We start from the raw sequence: 23,742 nt of genomic DNA, 5'->3' as shown, positions 1-23,742 counted from the left end.
ATCGAAAGATTTGCGACCACATGCAGAGTTTTTCGTGATGCAGTATACACTTCTGAAATCATTGCATTCTCCCACATCTTCTGATTCCCTCTTCTTCTTTTTCTTCAGCCTTTGCCCCGTTCACAAGCAGGGTCGGCTCGTCGAGATCGGTTTCGCCATTTGGCTCTATCGAATGCCTGATCTGAGTGCAATCTCGAGGCTTTTAAATCCTCATCCAGCGTATCAAGCCACCGTTGTTTAGGCCTGTCTTTTGGTCGTTTGCCATCGATTTCGATGTTCAGACCAATCTTGGAAAGTGAATTCTCGTTACCACGAATTGTGTGACCGTACCATCGAAGACGCCTCTCTCGCAACTTTTCCACGATCGCAGATATCCTCATTTCGGATGTGATCAAAACATGTCACGCCACTAGCCTAACGTTTTATAGTTGGCCAACACTCAGAACAATAGAGAGCGACAGGACGGACAACATTGCGGTAAATTTTAGATTTGAGACATTCGTTGATACGTCCATCACAAAGAACACCAGTTGTGGAACACGACTTCATCCAGGTTGCGTTAATGGGTGAAGCAATTTCATAATGCAGTTTTCCATTGGCGCACTAACAATTTTTTTTTTCACGGTGCACATTATGATGAACTCCTCGGAATTTTGCTCGGTATCGGAATTCGAACGTATCATGCCCGTCATCGCTTGCCAATATCAATAGAGCATTGAACTCCTTCCGTTCATCGACCCGCTTCCACGGTTCTGCAGGCAGCCAAATCTTAAGCCACCCGCTCGGTACAGGTTCGACGACCTGTGTAGCACCCGAGAAAAGAGCATTTTTAAGGGCGGCCCAATGCTCATCGACGGCAGGTTACTCAATGTATCTACTGTTCGATTAGCGAGATAGCTTCCTACTGTTAAGTGATAACTGAATCATACAAACTGCTGACATTGAACTCGGGAAGTCGCAGCTCTCCAACTAAGTGAGAAGTGGCGGGCGCAACACACAAGTGAACGTAAGCGGATATGAAATGGTGACCCCTTTCGTGGCGAATGTCAACGCTTTTCATCTTACCCACATCCTAAATCTACAGTTAATCGCGAAATGGTTGATCTTTTCGCTCGTACGGAGTCGACTAGTTGAAATCCCCTCCTTAATAGGTCAAGAGAGCAGGCCTTATGGTAGCTGTCAGAAACAATCCAATAACGGATTCGCGTGTGCTGCCATTTGGGTTTCCAGAGTACAAGAGGGCATTGTCATAAATGTGGCAAGAGGGAGAGCAGTAATCTCCATAGTCCCACGTTTTACTTCTTTTAGGGCCAGGATTTCCAGCTTACATCGTTGGAATTTTGGATCGGTTTGGAGAAAGCAAATATTCTGAGGACCGTCGCTATCGTTGTTTTCAATAGCTAAAATTTCAGTGTGAGTTGGGTCCCTATCCGAGGCGTTATTAACGTTTCGGTTGGAATACCGTTTCAAAATTTTGGTGTTTTTGCTAACCCACAAATTTCTATCCCTTTTAGTCGTTTCTTATGCGACAATTAGGGAAGACTTTGATAGTATTCTTAAGCCCCAACTCTTATCACTCTTAAGTAAACTCTTCCAGAAAGACGTATAAGCGATATTTTAAAACAAAATCGGTAATCACTTTTTCAAATTTTGGTTGATGAAGAAAAATACCCCTGCTTGTCGAAAAACGACACTTCCTGTCTTGGAATACAGTTGAATTGTACAATAAATTCTCTGGACTATCGCAACGGAAGATCATGGTCCAGGTCTCACTGGTAGAGACATTCGCATCGCGACCGAATGTCGGATACCAGCCGAATCAACAGTAAATGAGTACCTAATTAAATCAGGGTAATAATCACGGGCGAGCCCTACACGTTACCCCCTACAGTATACTGTAGCCCTATATTGTACCGTTGTGGCCTGGGATGAAGTGCTCTAACACGCTTCAAGGTCTAGATCCAATTTAATGGTTATGCCAACGATTATTATTATTATAAATCTACTTAGAAAATTGAAATTCTGTTGCTATTTTTCCCACTGACCGTATTTTCTTTTTATTCCAGGTTCTCAAACTTTGAGATAATCCATAAATTTAAAAAGAAAATAATCCAAGAGAATTCTGAAATCCGTCACTCTCCTTTTTGGTGGATGACGGTGTGATAAGGTAGAATGCAGTATCGTGGAGTTATCCCAATTGAGCTAGGCGTCCATCCCTATTTTTTCTCACTTTTCCCGATCGCAGGTTTTTTTTTTTTTAAAAAAAAGGCATAGTTTCGCAATATTCTATAGCTTCACATTACGATGGTTCCAAATTTTAAAAACACCTTTAATAAAAAACACAATTTACAATTGTTGGGCCTTTTTAAAGCGAAATACCAAACGCACCCAGGTTCGTTACTCATCTTGACATTTCTTATCTGGCACTACGCACGCTCACTGTCAGCTTGTGCGCTGAATTGTGTATGATAGATGAGCTTGTGAGCAGTAGGCATTTTCGGTGAATTTTTTTCTTTCAATCACGTCGCCATATTATAACTCGTGTCGTAGATTCGTAGCTTTCACTTTGTTGTAAGTGTAAAATGGGCGATTATTCCTCAGTGGCTCCACCTCAATCGCAACAGAACTTTAGTCAATCATCTGCATTCGCAGCGGCGCTCCAACGAGCAAAACAGGTAAAGTAAAATTTCCGCACCGCCGACATCTCGCCTCCATTGCCGCGAAAATTTTCCGCCGAAGGAAATCAATCAATTTTCGCTCATTCTTCATCATTTGTTTAGATTGCTGCTAAAATACATCCAGGAAGTCAACAAACGACAGGTACCAAGCGCCCTATGGAAGACGACTCCGGTCCAGACGCAAAGAAATTCAGTAGCCCAGACTCAACTTCGTCAGGTGGAGGCGTTCCACCCGCAAATATGTCTCAGGCAATGGCCCAAGCGGCGGCTGTAGCTGCCAGAATTGCAGCAACGGCGGGTAATACAGTCGAAGAGCAGATTCGATACCCGGACAATATGATCGGAATGATGATGGCGCGCGGCGTCAACGATAAGGTGTCGCAGATTCAGGCGGAGACGGGTTGCAAAGTGCAGATGTCGAACGAATCAGGTCTGTATGCTCAGCGTTATCCTTTTTTTATAAATTTCTCCTTGAGCAAATTGTTTCGGGAATGTCTTAAAAAATATAATAGACCGGATGTGTATCTTGCGCGGTTCTCGGGAAGCAGTCACGAAGGCTCGGGAGATGGTGCAGCAAATGGCCAACCAGAGCGGCGGGGGATCGGTGGATGTGCTGTCAACGGTGACTATTCCACCACCAGGAGCGAATGGCTACCCTCCGTACCAGGAAATCATGGTGCCCGGACCGAAAGTAGGACTTGTGATCGGGAAAGGTGGCGAGACGATAAAGATGTTGCAGGAGAAGACGGGAGCTAAGATGGTGATAATTCAGGACGGACCGAACCAGGAATTAATTGTAAGTTGAATTGCAATGCTAAAGTTTCCTTCACAACATTCAATTAGATACTACAGTAAGCAGAGCATAATTATTTGAATGCCATTTTCTGCCTTGTTAAATTTCAATTCTTTTCCATTTTCTCCTTGCACCAACAGAAACCGCTCCGGATATCTGGTGACCCGCAAAAAGTCGAACATGCTAAGAGTCTTGTGTTTGAACTAATTCAGGACAAAGAGCAGTTCCGCGGTGGCGGGGCATCGGGCGGCGAACAGGCAGAAGTGTTCGTCCCAAAAATAGCGGTCGGGGTCGTTATTGGCAAGGGCGGCGATATGATTAAGAAGATCCAAGGAGAAACGGGTTGCAAGTTGCAATTTATCCAGGGCAAAAACGACGGCCCGGGAGATCGGCGATGCATCATTCAGGGCACGCGACAACAGGTCGACGAAGCGAAGCGTATGATTGAAGAGTTAATTGATAGTGTAATGGTAACATATTGTATTGGTTTAGAAAATTCTATTATTCACTTTTCTATTCACAGAGAAATAATCCCGGGCAGAGGCAACAAAATCAACAAGGCGGTGGCCCAATGGACAATGGCAATTCTGCCTACGGTTATGGTTACGGCGTAAATCATACACAGCAACCTCAGCGGGAAGAGGTTACATTTGCAGTGCCAGCGTCAAAGTGTGGTGTGAGTATGGCCGTTTTAAGATTTAGATGTGTTTCTTGTTCTCCTTATCAGATATGTTTAATTCTCCTGTTATGCTGTTTTTGGTCATTACCATTCCTACTTTTGTTCTATCACCACAGATTGTTATTGGTCGAGGCGGCGAAACTATTAAACTTATCAACCAGCAATCCGGAGCTTACTGCGAAATGGATCGTAGCGCTGTGAATCCACCGTCCGAGAAAATGTTCAAAGCTAAAGGCACTCCGGAACAGATCGAGCATGCACGACAAATGATCTCAGAGAAAATCAACGTTGACATCACGATTCTTACCCGGAAACCCATCGGAAACGCTCCGAATCATGGCGGTCCAGGCGGCGGTCAAGGGGGCTACGGTAACATGCAGAACGATCCATCTGCGCAGCAATATCAGCAGCAATGGGGCTACGCTCAGGGCTGGGATCAAAGCCAACAACAACAGTCTGTTCAGATGAATTCGTCTGCAGGACAACCAGATTATTCACAGCAATGGATTGAGTATTACAAGTGAGTTTAAAACTATATAATGTCTTGCGTAGATGGTACGATTCGAATGCATTTACTCATTTAGGTCGATGGGAATGCATCGTGAAGCGGAAATGATCGAGCAGCAATTGAAAGCAAAACAAGCCGGACAACCAGGGGCAATGCCAGGTGAGTGCTCACAATTGTTCCTTTATTTTGTGGAAATCTTGTGACGAAGACGATTATGTTTTCGGCAAAATTTCAAAGCTATATTTACTAGTCTCTACTTTCGTAGAGTGAACGTTTGATTATATAAAGATATATAAATGTTGAAAATTTAAAAAAACAGCATGGTAGCCTTGTTAAAACCATGCTGAAAGCATTTATGCAGTTTTATGTAGATGAGCTCCAAAGAGCGGTGCGAGTATTATTTGGGCTTTGCATTAGTCTACGAAAAGTTTCCATCTTTTTGTAAACACAATTAATGCATTGTACACGTTGAACAGAATTGATTTTCTTTAAAATAGACTGAACTGGGAAAATATATTGGGGGATAAATTTGTGGAGATCGGCCTAACGATATGAGGAATATTCCTCTAATTTGACAAGTATCAATAACATTGCTCTGATATATCTTGATCTTTCAATTGTATATTCAAACCAAAGTTTCACAGTATCAGAAAGCCTATCTCGTCTGGTTTCTAGAGCAATAGACTCCCCGTGTTATATATATATATATATCCGTTGAAAAAAAAAATTCGGAACGCTCATTTAGTAATTATAATGGTTTAAGAATTGAATTCCCACAAAGCGTGACGTGATCGAGCGAGCAATTTGAACTTTATCTTATTATATCCGTTAAGGCATTTCCATACCAGTTTGGAATTCACTTGGTTGGACCTAAGAGTCTTTTTAGCTGCTTGGCTGTCGGTTAGAACACCAATGTCCTGCCCCCTACAGCTCTTTTCAAGGTTGAATAAGGTGCATCTATCTATGACGCATATTTCCGTCTGGATAATACTAGTGTGTTTACTCATTGGTTCAAAGCAAGGAGTCTGTATACGGGACGAATCTAGTGACGAAAAGACGCAGAATATCATTGTGTTTCTTGGGGTACGGATGAGGTAGCTAGCTGGCCCGTGACTATTGTGGTAAATGTATTGGTGTGTCGAGGCCACCTAGATGGTTTTCTTGTGTGTGTTTGACGATCCCATCTGGTAGGCCCTAAACAGCTTTACAGTGCCATATGCTCGCAACCACATGGCCGCATCCCGGGCCACTGCATCACATATATGGCACTAATATCAGACCTTATGCGCGAAATTTTTCTCGCGGGTTTTCCCTAGACGGTCGGACATGCGTAGTTTTTCCATCATAAAATTTCGAACTCTGGGAGTTGAGTTTCATGTATAGCCTTTTTAGTTCAAAATATGTATGTGGTTTTTTTAAGTAGGGTAGGTGAATACGTTTATGCACAGAATGTTGGATTCCCGCAACATCACGCTGTCGGAACACCAACTAAACACGTTACTTCGGGGTAGCCCTCCCGGATTTGGGAGCCTTCATGTCAGGGAATTTCTTTCACCAACGGGAGGGGAGGGGAGGGGAGGAAGGGAGTTGTCAGTTTAGGGAACCCCTTACCGTCCGATTCCTGCGCCGGTCGAGTTCAATCTTCTTCGCAATAAGAAGAGCCCGAACATACTGCGCAATACGATTCCAGCTGCCAGCGCTCTTCAGCATCTCTCCCACAATGTTGTCTGGAGAGAGCTCTCCTGTGTTTGCATAAAGCTGTTGACGAAAGCCGTTCCACCTCTCGCAAGAGAAAAGGGTTTGCTCAGCGTCGTCCGGGTCAGTTCATAGCAGAACACACAATCAGGAGATCGCGCCTTCCCAATCCTGTGCAGGTAAAACTGAAAACCTCCATGCCCACTTAGGAGTTGGATAAGGAAGTAATCAATCTCACCGTGCGTTCTGTTCAACCACGGGTCTAATTTGTCGATGAGCCGCGCAGTCCATCTGCCCTTGGCTCATTTTGCCAAGAAAGTTGCCACTCGGTGAGGGTGTGTTGATGTTCTTCACGGGCTACCACCTCTCTTAAGTTTTCGCCCTTATGGCGATAGATAGTTATGCGCTCCTTGGCAAGGAGGGCAACGGTACTCCAGCTGCAGCCCTCTCCGCTGCTGCTTTGATTTGCTCGAAGAAGCTCATCTTCGAGTCGAGCATTAAACCAAGGTATTTAACCGCTGGTTTTGACTCTATAGTCAACTCGCCGATCTTCATGAGACGCAGGGTCGGGATTCTCCTTCTGGCCAAGATGACTACTTCGGTTTTTTCCAGCGCAAGGCTGAAACCGTGAGCAGTCATCCATCCGCTTACCCGTCGCATCAATATGCCAAGTCTGCTTTGCGCCTGTTCAATAGTGCATCCGGCAAAAACTGCCGTAGCGTCGTTTGCATAACCGACCAGGCGCGACCCTTCAGGAATATCGAGTCTCAGCAGACTATCATAAGAAGTGTTCCAGGGGTCCGGCCCTGTGGTACTCTCGACGTGATTTCCATCCTCCTTTGGCCCTCTAGCGTCTCATAGAGCAGGAAGCGGTCTTTCAGAGAATCCCTCAATATTCGTAAGAGATAGCTTGGCACGTGAAATGAGTTTTCTAGTGTGCCTAGCATATCTGCCCATCTTACGGAATTGAAGGCATTTCTGACATAAAACGTTATGAGGAATACTATCCGTCGAGATCGTGTGTGCCTCAACTTGATAAACCGCATCTATGACCTCCATAACAGCATCCACTGTAGATCTCCCTGTTCTGAACCCGAACTGCCTTGCGAATAATTCCCCGGCAGCGTAAATCTATTCAGCGAGTCTACTCCTGATGAACTTCTCGAGCACTTTTCCGGCCGTGTCAAGCATACACAGCGGTCGGTATGCAGACGGGAGCTCCGGGTCTCCTTAACCTTTACTGATCAATGCGAGTCTGACCACTTTCCAGCCACAAGGAAAAATGTCCTCCTTCAAGCAAGCCTTGAACACTTTAAGCAACAATTCTGGCCGTTGGCGGAACACCAGTTTGTAAATTTCCGCCGGGATAGCATCAGGGCCTGGCGTCTTCTTATTCTTCGTAGTAAGAATCGTTTTTTCGAGCTCTCTTATTGTAAAAAGGGGGCAATCCTCGATGCTTTCCGCGCTATTTACATCAACCCGTACTGGGTGTCTGTCCATCTGGTCGGTACTTAGTATGCAGCCCTCCAGCGCGGCCCTGCCTGCTCCAAGAGCTTCGATGAACTTCCCGATGTTCACCCTCGCGACATTCCACAGACAGGGAGAGCGTCGCATTGGTGCTCGCCGGCAAGTACCGTCAACCACTTTGAGCGCGATGTACTGGTGATCACTTGCCGAGAAGGCTTTTAGGACTTTCTACCCGTCCGCTGATGATACCAGGGATTCCGACGCAAAAGTGATGTCAGGAATGCTTCCTTCACAGCCTGGGCGCCGAAACGTTGGCGTGGAACTACGAGTCCGGTTCTCGTCGCCGTTTCCAGAATCCGTTTCCCTCTGGAGTCTGACTGAGGCATGCCCCATTCAAGAGCTCTGGCATTAAAATCACTTACCAGGATTCGTCCCTCCGTGCCCAAAACCGCGTCCTCCAGAGCATCAAGCCGGCGCCGAAAGTTCGGCATCCTCTCGTCCGGCGTGAGGTAAACGCTAAAAACATCCCTAAACACCGGATCTAGACAAACTCGTTCCCCCGCTTTCGGCAAGAACACGAAGTCGAACGTCGTCCCGAACCCAGATGGCAGCGGTGCTCGGCAAGTCGAGATGAGGACGGGCCCTTATTTCGGTATTGCTCGCTTATCCGCACGAAATATGTATGTGCTTGGATTAATGGCCCCGGCACCCGCTCCTTCTGCTGTGAAGGATGCGTCAGTGTACCAGGTAGTCACTTGCTGATTTAAGTTGTAGCTTACTGTTTCGTTTATCGAAATGAAAAAGCTCGTTTTTATGTTATCCCTTCTTATCAGTAATTGGGGATATTATCTAGAAGGAATATCAATCTTCCTTCGATTTAGGCATACATACATTTTGGAAGTGACATTTTTGATCGACACTCAGAACCATATTATTTTGCTTAGAATTCGAAGTAGTTTTTCGGAGAAACTGCTGAGGATAGCTTAATCAATGAAAATGGGAAATCGTTGTAAGGAGAATGAAGAGGGACTTTTGAAAGATATTAATAATTGAAGGAGAACACTTTTTGCAGTCGTCAAACTAAAGAGTGAGAGAAGCTTGACTTTTGTTAAGGGACGTGCCGTCGGAAAGTCGAGTGCGAAGCTGAAGCACATTTCGGGAACCGAAAATGATGGTGCGTAGATATGGTTAACGCACCATGTCCTACTTAGAAATTTATGGCAAATAGATTTTGTGTTCACCACGATTCGAAAAGTAAAGTTGGAAGTGTGGCGGTCATATCAAAACTGCTTCGGGTCTATTCTGCTGTTCATCAAGGAAGGAAAGTTCCATCTCATCACTTCTCTTCGTTCTTGTTATGGACATTGTTACCCGGGACAAACAAGGATCAGCACCCTATACACGGTTTTATGCAGATGATCTTTTCCTGGCATCTCATTGCAAAGCTAATCTCGAACAATTTGTTCAAAAATGGAATGATCGCCTCATGAACATGGTCTCAACAGAACTTTTGGCGATCGATTCTAATGAAACAGGCACTATTATTGTTGGTGACAATGAACTGTCGAGAACTGAGAGATTTAAGTATCGCGGATCAATGCTATCAGCCATTGCTGAAGTGCATTCTGAAGTTACTTCACGCATTAGCGTAAACATATCAACGAAGTCCCAAATTGAAAATTTACCGCAGTGTGGTCTGCCCTGTCGCCCTCTACGGACTTTGGACCAGTGGCGTAACATTTCGTGATCACGTTCGAAATGAGGATATGCGCGGTCGATATGGGGAATAGAAATATTATGATAGACGTTTTCGATGGTAACGTAACTCGCGTTAACGAGAATTCACTTGCCAAGGTTAGTCTTAACATCGAATTCAATGGGAAAGACCAGGCCGAAGCAACGTTTGCTTGATATGCTAAATTGTGATTTGAAAGTCGCGACTGCATCTGAATCAGGCCTTTGGCAAAGCAAAATGACGCAACCGGTCAAGATCAGCCGGATCAGACTGAACAAGAGTAGAAAGATTATATATGTATAACAAAAGAGTTTTCGTAAATACGAGATATTTGGGCAGTAAGTCTTCTTTTGTCGAATTTTCATTTTCCAAACAGTTTTTCTTAAAGTTGTCTGCCTTTTTATGGCTCCGAAGGCATAAACGGATTCAGGGTGCCAAAGCTTAATCTAAGACGGATAAGGTGTAGAATAATAATTAAAACCGATTCAATGTTTGTTCGCCTGTCCATTGAACGGAGGGTATTACTTGGAAAAAGGACGGTCCAGTCTGTAGTTATGAATATCTTTCGATAATAATTTATATATTTTCGAGGAATTTGTGTTTTTGAGTCCAACTGATTCAATTTTGAGTCTTGGGACACGGATTATAAATCAAAATTCTTTATTTTCACAGGAGCAGCAACGAATGGAGCATCGGCACCGCATGCACAACAAATGGCCGGAGCCCATATGCAGCAGGCTCAGGGCGGACAATCGCAAGACTATAGTGCCCAATGGGCTGAATATTACAGAAGTATAGGCAAAAATGAGGAAGCAGAGGCAATAGAAAAACAAATTCAAGCTCAAAAGGTATGTTCAATCGCTACAAGGAGTATACTGACGATAGTGTAATAAATGATTTTTAAATATGTCCCGCTAGGCTGCAACAGGTTCCAATCCACAAGGGCAGCCACAAAGCGCAGCAGCACCACAACCTCCTCAGCCGGGTTATCCTCAGCCAACTATGCAACCGGCTGCTGCCTACGCACAATATTCACAATATTATGCAGCGGCAGCAGCCGCTGGTCAAGGAGGCTACCCACAAGCTTATGGAGCTTATGGTGCTTATCCAGGTGCAGCGCCTCAACAGGCTCCACAACCTCCTCAACCAGCACCGGGTGGACCTGGAGGCAACCAGCAGCAATCGCAACAACAGCAAAATGATAAGAACTGGTAAGATAGTGTAAAAAACTGTAAGATTTTCATTTCGCTTCATATACATATATTGAAAAAAACATGACAAAAATAACCAATTTTGTGAAAACTTTCTACCTTTTCTAAATATGAATTTCCAAAATATGCCCTAATTATATTCATTTCATTCTTCCCTAAAAGTGTATTGCGTTAGATTTTTGTTGGATTATTTTCTTAACGCTTGAATTTCATTATTTATTTTATTGTAAAAAATGCAAAAACAAACAAGAAATGATTCTTTACAGAAGTCGTATTTTCAATCCAAGGTGTGGTTGATGTGGAGAGAGAAATTATATGTAGCATAGCGTCCTTACAACTGCAACTGGGAGTTGTTTACATACAATAATTATGAGAAAATGAAACAGAAAGAAAGAAAGAGTAAAAGCAAAACAAAACATATTTCTTTCCGTACAAAATTGCTATATATACATATATTTATAGAAGTACGTATATATACTAAATGCAGCGTAATTAGTATAAGTTTTAGTCAATAGTGATAAACGATAGTTTATAATATTAATGGTATAAAAGTAATATGAATAGTTATGTTCCAATTCAATATCTAACACATTATAAAAACCACATTTACACATTCTATCCGAATCATCAAAAACAAATTTGTTCTTCATCTTTAATTTCGTTTTCTTTTTGTTTGTCAATGGAAAATGCAAATGTGACAACGTGTATGCTCTGTTGTCAGTCTTATATTGAACACTTGTTTTTTGATTTTAATTTTTGTTCGTTACTTTTGAAAATTCTTCGGAATTCGAACGGATCCGTTCTGTTCGTTTTAATCGATTGTATTGACTATTTTAGTAAATGTTGAGAAAAACGGGTTTTTGCTATACTTACCATGGTATGTTCAAAGTCTTGTAGAGTAGTGTGTTGATGTGACAGGGCCAATAATTGACAGGTATTATCAAATTGAGCTCAGTCAGATGAAGAACTGAGATGAAGGTGTGTTTGGAAAGTAAACATGCGAACTTGACTTCTTGATTGATTCTTCACTCGATTCAGTGCTCACTCTTCAGTTTTTTGTTTTTGTTTAATTTTGTAATGACGGATCTCAGAATCTTATCGTATTAAGTCGAACATTTAGGCGAAATATATGTGTGACAAAATAATAACATTCCTCTCATTTACCATTCATTCATGTGTCGAATTTCTCTTCCATATATACTTATGCAAGAGTTAAATCTGATATTGATAAAAACCTTCTTCCATAATGATCTTTTCATTGCCTGGGAAAAATCATGTTTAAGCTAACGTAATTCGAAATTCTGTTGCTTCTGGTAGCATATAGCAAATACCTAATTGAAGAAGTCAAAAAAGCGCGTTCAAATTTGCTTCAAGTAGTGCACAAAAATTCGCATTTTTACTTTCATTGTTGTTTTGTAAATTACTTTGATGAGAAATTAAATTGTTAGCACTCTAAGAGATTCTGATCTAAATCATTTATTTATGAATCATGAATATTTACTAAATGCTTGCATTCAAATATTATATGAAATTTGATCACTAAACTCAATATACTGGTAAATTTTTCATTTCAAACAATATTTCTAGAAGCCAATTTGAGAGAGCGTAAATATGGTGGACGGTGTGTCTAGAGCACTGCGATGGCTTCACATATTCAAATTGATATCATTTGAGAGATGAAGTGCATCGGAGGGCACTGTAGTGTTCGCTTGGCTTATCCTCTGCAAGGTACATTTATTACATATATTTTTTTTTAAAACGAGTTAAAATATTTGTGCATTTTTAAACTATTGAGTTAGCATTCATAAATCCAGAGCCTTTTACTTAACTTCATAAAAACTTGTAATTAATTTACTACAATAATAGTGTGTAACTTGTGGATAGAAAGTTTAATGGCGTATTATCACAGCATTTTGATGCCCCTCCTTGATTATTGCATCGTCTTAAAAGAAGAAAAATTGAAATATTTTCTAGGCATGGTTGTATTTTCATTGAGTTTGTCTAACCAGGTTAAAATTCAACGTAAATTGATTTCACAAACTTATTTTCACAACCTTTATACGTACACACGTGGATCAAGTTATATACGTGTTGTACTCATGGGACAGCATTACTTTGGCAAGTTTTTCTGATTTCATGCTACACTTGCGTCGGTATACGGCGTCTTAATTGTTGAACTTTTGAATTTTGGGTGATTGATATATTTTTAAATTATACATGAAGTGGAATTGTCATATATTTGCAAACTTCCAAGGAAGCTTGAAAGCATATTCAGAATCAGAGTTAAGTCTCAAATCGAATATTTTCCGCTTGACCGTAGCATTTATAGATCTGAATATGGAAGAAAAGCAGTGAAACAACTCTCTTTGCCGAAGATTTCAGTTAGGGTATTGCATCTTTCTTTGTGTTTGTCATGAGAGATGGATGGATGGAGAATGAGAAATTTTGTAGTTTTCTGGTATGCCATCGCGCCTACTTTATCATAATATTTCTGATGTGTTTTTCGGAGTGAAGTCATCTCGTTTTGGAACCACTTTTCCGAACTGCTGCAACTTGGGTATTTGAAAGTATGATCTGTAAGGCGTCATCGACAAAAAGTTTGAGTATCTAGCCAAAAATGATGCATGCCATTTCAATTGCGACAAGGACGAGATCTCTTACATTCTTGCACAATATTGTTCGATGCAATTCAGTCACATAAATTCCTTCGAAGGAAATAGAAACTGAAACATAGCGTGAAGCGAAGTTTGATGTTTGGAAACATTCGTGTGAATTTCAAGAATACCATAATGCTGCTAATATATTTGTTTTTTGTTACCTTCATTGAATAATTGAGAAATTTTCTACTGTAGAAGTTCGGTCGAGTGTTCATTGTAAACTTGTCAAAAATTTGGCAACGTCAATTCCACTGTTATCTATGTTGTTTTGCCCGATTGGTTATAATTAGAAAAAGACGAATCTTTCCATTATTGCCGAAAGTATTTTTTATTTTCAAATATGAATATTTTGAAGATTAGTTGATTCAGTCGTCTCTATGTCACTCGTAAATAGCTGAGGTTTTGAAGTGTGTGTGACCATTTTGAAATACAACCCTACCGGCGAACATTTCTCACACTGTACGTGGTGCGGATGGTAAAATTACCGACGCAAGGCTCGAATTTGTGTGGCAAAAAAACAGAGTTAAATAGGGCGGGATTAATTCAATCAGATGCGTTCTGTACATCCTCCCATAGAAGGATTAGTTGATATGAGTCCATGTGATTGTAAACACATTGCTGCATGTATTATAATGAATCTCTTTTCAAGCCGACTGTTAAATCGGATGGGTAGTTGTGAAAACTGTACATTTTTGCTGCTTAAATAATTGTAACAATATATCGGAGAACTGTGATAATGAATTGCAATTCAAATGATATCAGAACTGTCAACTGCTATACGATACACCATGCATGTAAGGGATGCGCAAAACGCATCTACGCATTTGATTGTGCCAGAAGTTACCTCTTAGCATGGAAAACTTTTTGCCCATTGTTAGTTTCGAGTGTACTCTCCTGTGTATAGTTTTCTTGCTCCGGATCTAATTTACCAATTACGATGAAGTTTTTTCGCTGTTGTCAGCAAAGTGTGCATATTTGCCGACGTTGTAGTTTTATTTTATCAAAATGATATTAAAGGAGATGACAAAAAACTATGGAAAGGATTTTTCGTGAAAATGGGAACTATGTTTTTTGACATCATCATGTGCCTCATTTACTTCTCAAGAAGAAGGAGGCGGTTGAAATGAGAAAAGCAGGGATCAAGCGCAGTTGATTGGATGGACGGCGGAAGAAGTATAACCGTCTTGTCCAAAATTTCTGCCTAGCAGCATTTATTCAGCTGGAAAATTCGGCGGCATCGCCCAGATGATCTCCAATTTCGATTTCGTCGTTTGGAATAGTTTATATTCATTGTACATTTTTTGAAGTAAACAATTCTATATACAATGACTGCTTGAGTATAAACTGACACATTTCTACACACCGAATTAAATATCTCCCAGCGTTTTCATTATATTTTACCTTCAGGTAAAGTTCACATGATTGGTATTGTATTATCTTTCATTCACCTGAAGAAAGTTCACCGGATATATTTTTGAAAGCTAAATATATTTTCATTTCCATCACCTCTCGCATTTCGAGAACATAATTTCGAACTGCACGAAGGAACCAGATAAAACCGATCAAATTGTTGTGAATACTATTTTATCTTAAATGATATTTCAGCACACAACCAACTTGCGAAGTAGCAAATTGTTCAGCTGTCTGATTGCAGGCCAGGCGTTCAATAGCATGGTAAGGTAAATCTAGATCAGTAAAAATACGTTGAGTGTATAATCAAATCTGCAAATATAACAATTTTCAAATAAATAACATGAGTATATGGAATCAAATGCTTATATTATATTCGTTCATATTAAATTGATACTATAAATAGTCAATTAACATAAAAAAACGTGGAGTGCATCCATGAGTTGTTTCAATTTCTGTTTGTACTTATTTATGAGAAATGTAGAAATGATTTGAGTGTAAAATGGAAAATTTAAATGAAACTCTTTTGGATGTTTTAGTGTAAATTATCGATAAACGACAGGATAATCAACTGAAGTATATTATTATATTCATTTATTGATATTTTTATTTTCCCTAATACAAGCCCAATATAACCACTTTCTATATTGTATGACAAAATATTTTATGATAAGTAAACATTTAACTGGAAGAAAAAGAAAACATTGTGAAATGGAAAACAAAGAAATTCTGTTTATCATTCTTTAGCTCCGTGGTCTTGGGAACTTGTATCTGAGACTGTGTGAGACAGAGAGGGGCCTGAACCATAGTTGCGTAGCGATCCATACATCAGTCCTCTTTTTCAAAATGTTGGCGGGCTCATTATCTGCACTAGCACTCATTCACACCCAATTTCTGTTGTGCCGGATTAGAAACTTTTCAAATTCCGTATGTGTTTTTATTATATATATATTATTATTGCAAATTTTATTGAAATATATTTAGCCAATATATATTACTATATATATGTATACCCATACCTTTAAATTACATAAAAATTTGAGAATCAGCAGTAAAATTTCTATGATGACCAATTTAATAGTTTCCTTTTGAAAAAAAATGAATAAAATATGGGAACTTCTAACAATGTCCATTGTTAAAACTTTAATATTTTTAATGAAATATGTTTCTAAATAAAATGCACTAGGTTTCGTCTCCTCCGCACATTCCAGAAACGAAAAAGGTATATTTTCCAATATATTGAAAATATTTACCATATTGATATATTTTTTATTATATTATTTAAATCATTTTAAAATTTTACACATATGGAATTTTATAATGCTAACCTGAAAATTTTATATGTCAAATATCTTGTTAAATATGAAATTTTGTGCGAAATTGAATAGTGCTTTCGCACAGAATGTATGTCCCATTTCCCTTACACTGTTGTTCAGGCTCAAAATAAAAAGAAATCATGTACAGCTCTTTCTTTTGATGGCTCTTCCGGTCTACTTATATTGTAGTTAAGATCTTCGGCATCCCTTGTAAGTTTGGCTTACAAGCTGGATTAGAAATAATAAACGGAAAATAGGATAAATTAGACTCATAGTTGTTTCAATTTTTAGTAAAATTCTTCATTGCTAAACACATTCTCGTGATTTACGTGGTTCTCACGAGTGATTCCAAAGTATCCATTCTCCGCACTCGGGTCCTTGCTAATGAAATTCATGCCTTCCTTATAAGCAAACGGTTCTTCCCGGCGAACTGTTTTATTTGAGTAATATTAAATCGACTTTTTTATCGGTGGGCACAACAAAATATCAGCCTGATTTTTTCCATAAATACAACCTAAATTTCGATAAAAATAAGGGTTGTCTTTCCGCCTGTGTCGTTGCAGTGTCCATCTATTAATTGAAACTTCCATAATTACTTGTATTGAAGGTATTTCTTGTGGGTTTTATACGACTTGTGTCCGGGTAGCTCAGTGGTTAGAGCACTAGGCTGTCATACGGAAGGTCGCGGTTCAAATCTCACTGGTGGCAGTGGAATTTGCATCGTGATTTAACGTCGGATACCAGTCGACTCAGCTGTGAATGAGTACCTGAGTCAAATCAGGGTAATAATCTCGGGCGAGCGCAATGCTGACCACATTGTCTCCTAGTGTACCGTTACGGTCTTGAATGAAGTGCTCTAACACACTTCAAGGCCCTGATCCAATATGGATTGTTGCGCCAACGATTATTATTATTATTTATACGATTTATTTTGAACTTTGAATAATCATAATAGAGAAATTTATAAAATTTGTTCCGAATGCCTCCAATTCATTCGCCTTCGATTTGGGAATGTTATATCTGCTGAATTATTTTCCTGATATTACTGAACTTTCGTATTTTCAAAATATTTGTTTTGTGTATAATCTGCAAATTGGAAGCAGAAGAATGATTGATAAAAATTAACACCTCGTTCAAAAAATTATGTATAGATATGAGGCTTTGAGCAAATATTTGGTTTTGGTTTTTTTTTGACAATTCGAATGGCTCTTAAATATATTCCTTCTAGAACGAATCATTTTCAATGTGTGGACAGTGTAGTCAGATTTCACGAAAAGCTTATGGGCTTTGTTGTTCAGCTCGAACAGTAAGTAAAATGAGGTAAGATGATATTGGTTTTAATAATTATTTTTATTCTAATGTCTTACACATTGACAAGGGCTATTAAGTTGGTCACGTAGAAATTTTTACTGTACTTTGTGCTATGATGAAACATTTTCCATATTATTATATGCCTCACTTAGTAAAAACTATATTTTAAATTATATTTTTTCTTTTTTAAATTGTAACTATATTATTTATTGTCGTAAATGTAATGAAACCAAATATTTGTTATTGCAGGCATTTTTCATAACACATTGTATACCAAAAGAAAATATCAATTATGTTCATTTCAGGAAGGTGGTAGACTCTATTCTCTCCTGTATCTCAAATTACCAATGCATAGTATACTTTCCACCATATTTCCCATACGTTTTCTCATAACATATTCACAGATTTATACGTATATATGATTCAAAATTTGTATTGGGGTTGAGTTAATTTTTTATATATAATTTCTCATGTATTTTTTAGTTGAATGAGTGTCTGAGCTTATGCGAAAATCTATGTCGATATGTCGACGTTCTTGTTCTGTTGTTCTTTTAGCAGGTAATTGAAATCATTCAATTCTGTGTTTTTCCTTTGATTAAATTGCTATAAATTTTATATATACATAACCAAAATATTTTACATGTTATTTTGAAATATGCCTTTGAATATTTCTCCTCTTTCTTCAAAAATCGCATAGTTGATTGCAAACTGTATTATCTAAATGTTAACATTTATTTATGAGAGATTCCAATAAAAGCGTATTTGAGTTTATTCAATCGTCTATTGCCTTATAGTTATCAATATTCCGTTTTAAGATTCATTTTTTATTCCTTTCCTGTAGTAAACGTAAACTTAAATTCCAGAATGAGAGTCAACTGAAGATTTGCTTTGTATTTACCTATATAAAATAACGCATATATTTCCTCTACGGGTGAATATTTTATATAAATATCTTAGCGTGTGCATAGTGAATGAAATTATATAAATTATCTTAACGTAGTATGCCAAAAGTCTGATATTTTATATGGTTACCATGAACTTCAATGTAGGGCATGTAACTCGTCAATCACACCTTCGCGTCATCACGGTCGGTTCCTGGCGGTGTGCTCTCTAGGGGAGCTTTGCACCCATTCTCCACTATTTTGCACCACCTAGTTTTAGGGTAACTAGTTCTCGTCCATCATGGGATAGTACTATTTATTGCACAGTATAACCGGCCGCGGAACGACAGTCTGGGGGAATAACATAATATGGGTTTATGATGTAGGGTTTGTGGGATTCTAAGACCCAACCTTATGCGGCCAGTGAGGCTGATAAAGTTATTGTAATCTGATTCTACCCGGCAATGGCTAATGGAATGTCAAACCAGACCGATGAATATTAAAAACAAAAAAAATTAAATAAAATGTGTCAGTTAGGATATCTAATTTGAATCGTTGCGTGGGGTTTATTCTACAATTATGTTCTAGATTGATTATGGCCACAGGTTTCTCATCAGTAATTTTGATGGGAAATTAATCGTGTACGGTTGCTCCACGGAAAACCAAAACAGTTAAACTTGTAGTGTTAATTCGTGCAAAATAAGGCACGGTTTTATGAATTTCTTTTTGACGACACAGTTGAAATCTATTAAAATCACTGGTACATTAAGGAATGGTATTTGAAGAATATTGTGTAAAATTTTTATGAACAAATATTAAAAAATAAGGCAATGGTAGCAATTACTCGGAAGCGTCTCGGAAAAAAATAGAATTGTAATGTCATTCATAACTGAACTGTGCTGAATCATCTGAAATAAAAAAATTAAAATTCTTTCAATAGATGATCGATTTCCCTATGTAACGCTGGGAGGGCTCATCGAAATTTCAATTTTCCATCGGTTGGGAACACTTTGAAGTGAAAAATGTGATTTTTACAGAAAACAATCGGCTAATTTATTATTGCAAAATGAACTAGACCTAAACCGGATACCGGTTGTTGCGCCGTTGATGGTAATGACGAAAATAAAAAATATTAACAAATTTAAAAAAAAAACTCTCCAGCATTACCTTGCAAACTGTGAATAGAAATAGTGTTCAAAATTGCAAAAGGATCGGTGCTGTAATTTTAGAGTTATCATGGGCGTCGACTTTGGAAACGTGAGTTGTGGGAAAACACTTTGAATTTGGAATGAAATGCCCATAAGCGGTGAATCATCGGTGCTAGATCCATATAGGATGCTTTTATCAGTTATGATATTTAAAGTACCTTTTTGCTTCGGTCTACGATGAATCCTACCTTCTTTAGTTTATTTTCCACTTCCCGGCGCCACTCGGTTTATCGTGCCCATTCGAGGACGCTTGGTCCACTAATGATTCTCATGCCTTGCATAAAGATTAGCAAAGCAAAGAACCTTCATTGAAGACACAGGTTGCTACATAAGCTGCAATGTCAATGATAACAGAGGTTCCACTCAAGATAGGTTTGACGGCATCCAAAACATTCTTGGGAAGAATACTATACGTGTGTTTGAACAAATCCAATGCATTAGCAGCTATAGCTTTTTGACATGCGAACCACGAGTCCGTGTTGAGTTGTGAGGTGCTTGCTTAAACCGCTATATCTTCCTTAGTTTTGCTCCGATTCATCTCAAATTTTCTCACAAAATTTTTCAGAAAATAAAAAAATGTTTCGACTGCGATTTATTGACTTGGAGTGAATTTCTGAATCTGTGAGGCGTCTGTTCCGCCTGCTGGTAGCAAGTTTAAGTTTATCCTCATTAGAAGTAACTTCTAGCCTCCTTATTCTTGAGACGACATCTGTAGAAACCACAAATTTATACGAAGTAGACTTCGTGAATAATTGCATAAATGTAGGGTGACGACAGCAATAATAAATGTCCTACAAGATAATAACAAATTCTGAAAATGTTACGCAAATTAAACACCCAACTACCTACCCTCTTTCGACATTCGTTGAGGTTTTAAAACAATGTTTCTTTATTGCACACTTCTGTGAAAAATGTACCAAAGATTGACTCTTCACGCATATATTAAATCCAATAGAACATACAACATTCCTAGGTATGTTTTTTACCAGCAGTTTTTGCCTATTGAAGGATAAAAAATTTTTTTTGGTGATTTCACATTTTTGGCCGGCAGTGTAGCTCTTTTTAGACATTTTTCCATTAGAATTATCAATTTCTAGTTCCGTTCTATGGCGGTAATTGTGTTAAGGATATTTATTTGTCTGTGTGTACGCCTGGTCGGTTGGGAACAACAAACAGAATCATGTGTCATTTGACGACTAAATTATCTTAGGAAGATAGCTAATTTTCAAATTAATTGTTCCTCAAACTATTTGTGATTTATTTTGATTCAATGATGGAAATTGAAATAGAAGTTGCTAACTTTTTTAAGAAGGGGAACGAGTTGCAAACACGAAAATTGCCAGACACTTGGATGGAAACCTACCTTTAAGTGGCAATAAAAGTTCGACCGACAAGTAGTGTATGATACCTAGGTCTGAAAAAATATATCATCCCAATATCTCAGACAAAATTCATAATAGAATGTAACCAGATTTGGATAAAACTAAAACAGCAACGACATTTAATAGCACTGATCTGTTTGAGTTCAACTTGAAAATGTTAAAAATTTCTCTTATCTAGAATTGTTGTTGTTGTCGATTTTAGTTGTCCCACGACGTCTCACATGCTAGCAGTGAGAGCTAAGTTCTTTGGTCTGGCTCTCGAAGATCGTACGTGGGGACGAGAATTTGCCAGACCCGTCACTCCGTTTTTGGGCACTGGGCTCTGTACGTTTCAATACTTTTTGTGACGAAACTTGTTGCAAGCTTACACACAGACACGGTTTTCAAATGTTTGTTCACCTCAAGTGAGATGAACTTTAACGGTATTTAAGACCAGAGGTCGTTATTTAAAAAAAAATTAGGTTAGAATATGTCTTTAAACCACGCTCCTTAAAACTATTATGGCACAGATAGACCGAAAACTACCCATTTTAATGAGCAATAGTCTGAGACATTGCTCTAAGAAAAGAGTCGGTAGTATATGCGCTGATATTCCACTAATGGCTGTGTCCGAAGAGCTTACAGGACAGCGAACCGGTCTAACCGTAGTTAGCGTTGCATGGCATGACAACTATGATAATAAAATCTCCACATGATAGTTGACAACCAACTTAGCTTATTTTAGCTTACAAGAAATGTTTCGCTCGAAAGTCTTCCGGTTAAAACTTCTGCTGTACAAAACAATTATTTTGTTAGTTTCCGTGTATTGCTCGGAGAATTGAGTTATCAGCAAGAAAAGTTTCTAGTTCTTAGCCGCTAAGAGGTGAATTTTCTAAAGAATTCTTGGCCCCTTACATGAGGATGGATGATTACGTAAGCTATATAATGAAGAAACTTATCGGCGGTATCATGACCGTTTTGTTTGTGGATAAAATGTACAATAGGTGCGCGGGCCGCATAATCCGAATATGTAAGGATGAATCAGTCGTTGATGATTTTTGTGGTAGAAAAAGAACATGAGGCAGAGCCTGCCTTGAATGTACAGGATGGCCAGGACCCTAGGTAGCTATTAGGGATATCGAATTGGTCGATCTCGGGACAAAACCAGGCAGAACATCGCATGCTTGCCGGTGATGATGATTATGATATGCATGATATGCAATAAGGATTCCACATACACACATGACAACATTAACAGACACTGAAAAAAATTTTAATTAGCGTATCCTGAAGAATGACTGAAAGAAAATACCGCTTCTCGTCCAAACATCGAAATTAAGGATTTTTTGGAATAGTTAGTATCTAGTGCTCTTTGGGCGACGCATTCGTTGGCGATCTCGGGAGATCGGGAAAGTGGCGTAACCAGCAATGTAATTGTCATCTACCATCTGCCGCTTTTGCCTTAGGGTCACATCGTGTATTCGTGGCAGGACTATGCGTCGACCATGTTCTTCATTTGAAATAGTATCAGGTGTTGACGAAGGCTTGGAGCTTTCGAGCGACAGTGATGGTCAATTTCCGTGTGTTACTCCCATATAGTAACACAGAAAGGACACTAGCAGGGAACAGTCTCAGCTTGATCTTGGTGTTGATATAACTGCGTTTCCAGATTACAATGCAGTGAAAGCAATTTTACCGCTCTTAATGCATCGTATGACATCCAATTCGGTGAAACCCGTCAGATTGAGAATCTTGGTTTTGTTGATGTTTATCTTCAGTTCAATTCTATTTGCCTCTCTTTACGATTTCAGAGCAATTTGGCCAAGATCCATGACCCGGTGAGAGGGCAAACCCATCATTCCGGTGGTCGAGGAGTTTGAGGAAAGATGACATCGTCCACTGAACTGCTCCACGTCCTCCGAATTATTTTAACTATTACCTTTGCGATGGCAGGGAGCACGCAGATATCCCCCCCAATTGCCAGAATGGGTGCCCTTCTGTGGGATCTTAACAATCATCCTTGTTCTATTCTCTGGGCAAGGTGTCATATTCCCAGCATTTCCATACGAGTAAAAGTAGCAGATCTGCAGACGGGGAGATTATCAAGCCCAGGGGATTTATTCCGTTTGAGTGCTTGAAGGAACAGTCCGTATCCGCATGTTACGGTGAATAACGATTTTATCCACAAGATGTGGACGCTGCTCGTTGAGAACCAAACGAGACAAATACATAGAACTAAGACCGCTGCCAGAATCTGTAAAAAGAAGAAACGGAAATAATAAAATTAACGAGGTCTACAGATTGAACGATAACCTTAAAGAGACTTAATTTAAGATCCCTGACAACTCGATGAAAACAAGTACCAGCGGGATTCTAGTCTAAAATTATATTTCGCAGGGGCATAGCCCACCCCATTGGAGACATGAAGCAGGTAAAAACTTGATGGACCCAATATTTCAATGAGCTACTTTATGTCATAACATATTCTCGACAAGTCAAAGGAGCAAACGCTATACAGCCATCTGTCCCTGCTACCTACACTCGAAGAGGACAAGGAGGCATTTACAACATTTAGGGACAAAGAAGTGCCGGCTGTGGATGGAATATTTGCAGTTTTTAAAAAGAAGGAGTCTGGATGACGGGCGAGTTTCTAACTCCTAAGCATTTTGATTTGACCTATTTATGAAAAGGTAACCAAACTCTACTGCGAGGAATATACAGGGATACCATTGTTGTGTGTATGTAACAAACTGCTGTTAAAAAATAATGGAAAGAAGGAGGATTTCAATGTGGGAAGTCTACGATTGACCAGTGAAGCAGATGTTGCAGGCA

General features: G+C 39.3%; 1 protein-coding gene across 6 annotated transcripts; it reads left to right on the top strand.

Moving 5' to 3' along the window:
- Window positions 1–2,451: 2,451 nt before the first annotated feature.
- Window positions 2,452–16,415, top strand: LOC119655866 (far upstream element-binding protein 1). Of its 6 annotated transcripts, none has more exons than XM_038061991.1 (10): window positions 2,452–2,675; window positions 2,781–3,108; window positions 3,191–3,474; window positions 3,612–3,941; window positions 3,995–4,147; window positions 4,267–4,670; window positions 4,735–4,817; window positions 10,228–10,403; window positions 10,474–10,766; window positions 12,354–16,415. In XM_038061991.1, coding segments are annotated over exons 1-10 (2,145 nt in total). In that variant the 5' UTR covers window positions 2,452–2,582; the 3' UTR covers window positions 12,355–16,415. The 6 variants fall into 6 exon arrangements, with proteins under 6 accessions (XP_037917919.1, XP_037917918.1, XP_037917920.1 ...); XM_038061990.1 differs by having other exon boundaries at window positions 11,017–13,712; XM_038061989.1 differs by having other exon boundaries at window positions 2,453–2,675; window positions 11,033–13,712.
- Window positions 16,416–23,742: the final 7,327 nt, after the last annotated feature.

This window comes from Hermetia illucens, chromosome 4 (assembly GCF_905115235.1).
Source record: "Hermetia illucens chromosome 4, iHerIll2.2.curated.20191125, whole genome shotgun sequence".
NCBI lineage: Eukaryota > Metazoa > Arthropoda > Insecta > Diptera > Stratiomyidae > Hermetia > Hermetia illucens.
Note: the sequence above shows the minus strand (reverse complement) of the source record. Positions and strands in the feature narration are given on the sequence as shown.